The 5,994-nt window shown below is 49.5% G+C and overlaps 1 protein-coding gene across 1 annotated transcript; it reads right to left on the minus strand.

Annotated features, from left to right (window-relative positions):
- Positions 1-2,491: 2,491 nt before the first annotated feature.
- On the minus strand, positions 2,492-5,382 carry LOC123080431 (uncharacterized). The gene has a single exon (XM_044503357.1). The coding sequence runs from the start codon at positions 5,327-5,329 to the stop codon at positions 2,753-2,755; it is 2,577 nt and encodes an 858-aa protein (XP_044359292.1). The 5' UTR covers positions 5,330-5,382; the 3' UTR covers positions 2,492-2,752.
- Positions 5,383-5,994: the final 612 nt, after the last annotated feature.

Raw genomic sequence — 5,994 nt, forward strand, 5'->3', positions numbered from 1 at the left:
AAATCCTAATCTTGATCTACGCCAACTCAACAAGTACCATCGGAGACACCTGTAGAGCACGTTTATAATCACTCAGTTACGTTGTACGCTTGGTAGCACACAAAGTGTTCCTCCGGTATTCGGGAGTTGCATAATCTCATAGTCGTAGGAACATGTATAAGTAAGAAAGCAATAGCAATATACTAAACGATCAAATGCTAAGCTAACGGAATGGGTCAAGTCAATCACATCATTCTCTAATGATGTGATCCCGTTAATCAAATGACAACTCATGTCTATGGTTAGGAAACTTAGCCATCTTTAATTCAACGAGCTAGTCAAGTAGAGGCATACTAGTGACACTCTGTTTGTCTATGTATTCACACATGTACTAAGTTTCCGGTTAATACAATTCTAGCATAAATAATAAACATTTATCATGATATAAGGAAATATAAATAACAACTTTATTATTGCCTCTAAGGCATATTTCCTTCAATACCATCAACAGACTTCATCTACATAAACTCCTCAAGAAGACATACTATGAAGTGCTCACTAGTAAGAGACCAAATGTAAACACAGAGCCACGAAATTTGCTCCAAAAGCACATGAAGGCTTCTTTCTCGGTTATGCATCAAACACTCACTCTTACAAAGTTTTCAACAACTTCACATGAAAAAGGTCGAAGAAACTGTAGATGTGGAGTTTGAGGAATGTAACAGCTCTCGGGAAGAGCACCTGTTAAGTGATGCAGAATTACAAATCCTAGTAGAAACTCTCAGATAAGAACAGAAAATCAGTCTCTAAACAAAGGGGATCTTCAAGACCAGACAGTGAAGCCTCAACGCTAGAGAGCTGAGAAGATGAAGATGCAACACAAACAGAATCTCATCAACCTCCTCAACAACCTACATAAGTCAAACATCCTCGACTTCAAGCCCACAATCAAAAACATCATGTTGTGGACAAGATCTTAAGTGACAGAAACAAAGGGGTACAAACTTGCTCAAGTGTCTGTAATTTATGTCAACATTCATCGTTTGTCTCCTCTTTTGGACCCAGGAAACAGAAGAAGCTCTTAAAGACCCAGACTGGATAAACGCAATGCAAGAGGAACTGGACAACTTCAAGCGAAATAAAGATTGGACACTTGTCAAGAAACCGGATCCAAAGAAGTATAGCGCCATCGGGACTCGTTGGGTCTTTCGAAACAAACATGATGAAGACGGACAGGCGGTGCGCAACAAGGCTTGAATAGTGGCTTAAGGTTACACTCAGATTGAAGAATAGACTCTGGTTTTTTGAAACGGAAGAATAGACTATGGTGAAACATAGGCAGCGATCTACCAATTCCTCATCAAACAATAAATATTGCTTATATTGGTGGTCCAGATCCCACGAAAAGTACCCATTTTACCACAACAATGCCACTAAAATTTTACTTACGACATCTATAAAGCAATAAACTTTACTACCGTTTTAGTTTACTCCTTACGACCAGCGACAACTCAAAGCTTTGCCTCGATAAAAACCAAAGACATCAAGCTCTGCATTTTTTAGGGTTTTGCCAAAATCCTAAAAGCAAGCACCTCTTATATACCATTAATTGATATCTTTACTATCAACGTCGCGGTCATGTACTCCCTCCATCCCGAATTACTTGTCGCAGGTATGGATGTATCTAGATGTATTTTAGTTCTAGATACATCCATTTCTGCGACGAGTAATTTGAGATGGAGGGAGTATGATGTAGGGGCTAGTACAGAGTAGGCGGCAAGGTGTTCGGTGGACGCTGCTATGGCTGTGATGTAAGCTGGGTTTTGTAAACCTTGGTGGAGGGGTTCACCAACCATTCTCCCCTATCAATATAGGATATGTACGCTCGTCCATATTCTAGAACAAAGAAACCCAGCTCCTGAGCATTTTATAAGCACCCATTGTTTCTGTTTATTAAAGGCCAGTTACAGCCGAGGAATCTATCTTGAACCATTTACCTTACAAACTTGCTAAACCAAATATTTCAATTTTGAGTTCAAATTAACAGCAACCGACTAACCACCAGTTGCAAGTTGGTGATTTGAAGGGAAAATACAAGCGTTTCAGCCAGGGTTACTTGCTGCTTCATGATGTGCAAGTAGTTTCAGGACACCTGCTTTTTTTCACGCCAGCGCGTCAGCACACCCGTCTCTGGCAGAAATCAGATCAAAGTGCTCCATGATGGCTGCTCACCCCAATTCAACCACCAAGAAACTAGAGAGCATAAAGAATGAGTTATGCTCCCTAACATAAAGAATGTACTAATGCCTATGCTCTACCAAAAATGTGTTCTTTTGAATCCCAATCTTATGAGTAAGTACCTGTGGCTACTGGCAATCTGATAATTACGTCTTGGATCACTCACCTTATATGATGACACAAGCTCAGGTTTGAAAATTCGATGACACATGGTTAGAAAATCATGAAGGCAAAATGCAGTACTGTGCTCAAAAGGCAGGATGTCTGTATTCCATGGATAACAATCAAGCTCTAATAAACTATCAGTTCCATTAACACAATTGCCCTGTTACAGGACCAAAAACAAAGAAACATGTTTCAGCCAATTCAACGTTACAGGGCTTGTGATCACGGTACGCCACTTTTCCAAAGTTCCACTAGAACCTCAATCATCAAGCCTAAAACCGGCTCAGGTTCAGCGGATCAGCTACCAGGTGCATTCTGTGAATCCAGCGACTACTATTTAGTAGAGTACTATTTACAGACCAAAAAAGTGTCAAAGATCAGCGTATTTCAGTCTCATCGCAGCCACTTCATCCTTCATCGCCTGACAGTATTTTTCTGCAGCTTCTACTTCCTTCTCCAGGCTGGCTAGATCGATTCCTTCGCTCGACTCATCACGCACAGATGCACTACGAGCCTGCTTTTTTCCCTCCAAGTGCCTCTGCATTGTTAGTACATTGTGTTTCAGATTACTCAGATGGCTTGAGAGTGACTTAACATCTTTTGGTTCTTGCTCTTTGGACCGGGCATCCTCGAGCCTTGCCCTGGAATCCTCAAGCCTTCTAAGCCGGGCCTGTGGCTCCCTCAGACGGGCAATGAGATGCTTGACATTGAACCCATTTTGTTCCAGTTGCCGAGCTTTTCTCATCAAATATGCAACCTCCAAAGCTTCTGTATCACAGGATGTCTTGAGCACTTCCCTAGCCAAGCCAACCAACATGAACCACAGTCCACTACAGGCCAGATCTCGTATAGTGTCACTGGTGTTCACCAACCCTCTGTAATGTGGTCTCTGGGGAATGAACTCAAAGAACCGAGGGTACTCCCTCATGGCTGCTTCAGCATAAGGGTCAATATTGCTCTTCTTCGGCGTCTCTTTCTTTCCTTCACCTCCTTCATCTTCATCTTCATCAGAGCTTTCCTCCCGTTGTGAGAAAAGCCCACAGCGCACAAACTCTTGTAGCACCAGGACAAGTTGCCTGTCCTCGTCTTCCTGATCATCCTCGAGGTCTATCACTTCACATGTTGGTTCAAGAACAATGCATTCATCGTCACTCTCAGGCTGTGGCAGCTCATCACATCTATTAATGTAACAATTAGGATCTCTTTGGAGACCATGGTACTTCTGGCCGTCAAATTGCAAGGAATTCTTCTCAGGATAACTGGCAAGGGAAGGTCCGTCGTCATATTGCTGGAGACCTTCATGGCACTCGCTGGTAAGTACCTTACTTTTCTTGTGCATATCACCATTTTCAGAGAGTTCATCTCGTCTTTTTCTGTTCCCATTCTTTCTTTTCACCGCGGTTGCACTGGAGTCCATATCACATGGACTACTACGGTCTAGGACAATCAGCTCCTCCTGAGCTAGCTGCTTCCCTTCTCTGATGCACTTTCTGTTATCTTGCTTGGTACTTGCTCCAGATTTATCAGCTGCTGTATCTGCATTCAGTGGAGATGAGCCAGCACCGTTTTCGTCGACTGGCCTAACACACCGGTCAGCTTCCTGGTGCGTCACGAACTCGCCATTCAACCACGCAACATATTCCTTGCTAGCAACGCCGCGTCTACAGATACCAGGTACCCACACCTTGATCCCCTTGGAATCAAACCCATGTACAAGAGGAAAAGGCACATCCTGATCATAACCGAGCTGCCTCGCGACAATGTGGGGATTGTACATTGCCGAACTATCCATATCATCGCCATACGATCCAGTCAACACGGCTTGCCTCGTAATCGCAATGTAATCCTCCAACCACTCTGGCTCATCCTTACCTCTGGAGCTCACCAAGAGAGTTTCCTTGCTGAACCACTCGGGTTCAGTCCAGTCGAGCGAATTGCGCAGGTAAGGCCTCCACTCAAAACAATCCTCTTGCTGCAGAACACGCAAAGCATCCTCTTCTGTGGTCTTCCTCCTCCTCCGAGACCAATAGAGCGCCCGGACATTGGAGAGAGGGAACTCCGGCGCTTTCAGCTCCGGCGGCTGCAGGCGGTCATAGCGCTCCCACAGCCAGACCTGCAGCAGCCAGAGCGGCGCCCAGACGTCGACGCGGCCACTCGCCCCCTCTTCCACCCCGGAGGTGACAATCCTGTCCATCTCGGCGTAGAGATTGGCCGCCACCGCCGGCCCGAGCGCGACGCGCTCCCCGAGGCTGATCCGCGCGGCGAGCGCGAAGACGCGCTCCGGCAGCTCGGCGCCCTTGGACCGCAGGCGCGGGGCGACGAAGAAGGCGAGCCAGTAGGCGAGGAAGCCGAGCCGGCGCAGCTCGTCGTCCTCGCCGGGGCGGATCCTGCTCTCGAACCACTCGAGCCAGACCTCGGCGGAGACGCGGCGGGCCTTGCGGGCGCACGGGTGGAGCGCCCGGATCTTCTCCTTCTCGACGACGAGGCGGGCGCGGATGTCCTGCTCGGTCGGGGTGAGGGGCCGGTCGAGCGGGGCGCCGGAGGGGGCCAGGCCGGCGAGGAGCAGCGCGTCCTCGAGGGAGAAGGTGGCGGGGCCGGCGGGGAGGCGGAAGGCGTGGGAGCCCGGGTGCCAGAGCGAGAGCAGCGCGGAGAGGGCGTGGCGGTCGGGCGCGACGGCGGCGGTGGAGGCGGCGACGGCGTCGTGGACGCCCGCGGCGCGGAGGACGGGCGCGAAGCCGGGGTCGGCGAGGGCGGACCTGGCCCAGTCGTGCCAGCGCGCGCAGGGCGAGAGGTGGCGGAAGGTGAGCCGCGGGACGGGGCTGGGCGGGGATGCGGCGCACGGGGGCGGCGGCGGCGGCGCCGCGGCGTGCGGCGGGACGGGGATGGTGAGGAAGGTCGGGCCCTGCTGCTCGCCGTTGCGGAGGTCGTAGCCGTCGAGGGCCGGCATTCTAATCTGTGGCGGGGCGGGGCGGCGGCGCCGGCGGTGGGGGTGGGGAGGGAGGGAGGGAAAATTTGGGAGCTTTGGGGGGGTTTGGGGTTCGGGGGTTTGGCTAATTGATAGCGCTCCACGCGCTAATCTCTGGGTTGGGCAACCGCAGGCGAGATTCACGGTGGGAGGTTACTGCTTAAATCGTGTGACACGATCTCAATCCGTTCCGTGGTCGACTCCGTTGCATGCCGTGGGGATGCAAGTCGCCGGTCGCCGCTGGGAAGTCGGGGCAACTCCAAGGTGGTACGTTTTCGCGGACAGCGGCAGGTCGCAGGTGCTGGACAGCACAGGGTGAGCAGTGGAAAAGCACATGACTTCTCAGACCCTACGGTCCAACTTACGGTTGATTGGCATCTGGATTGGTCCCCAGGTTTAGTCTGGGTTTGTGGAAATTCGGACGTCTGGATTGGTCCGTGGACGTTTGGTGCACGAGGTTGGAAGCCTGGATCATCCGGATGTTTTGCGTTGGAGTTGTCCTTAGGCCTTGTCAGACTTTAAAAAAAAAATCCACCATGTATTAATTAACTTAAAATGTTCGTATAATCATTCATTACAAAATTATTCACACAAGGCGGAACATAATTAAAAATAATTCCATCAGACCTCTTATCGAAACTGGGCTT

This window comes from Triticum aestivum, chromosome 3D (genome assembly GCF_018294505.1).
Source record: "Triticum aestivum cultivar Chinese Spring chromosome 3D, IWGSC CS RefSeq v2.1, whole genome shotgun sequence".
In the NCBI taxonomy this organism is placed as follows: domain Eukaryota; kingdom Viridiplantae; phylum Streptophyta; class Magnoliopsida; order Poales; family Poaceae; genus Triticum; species Triticum aestivum.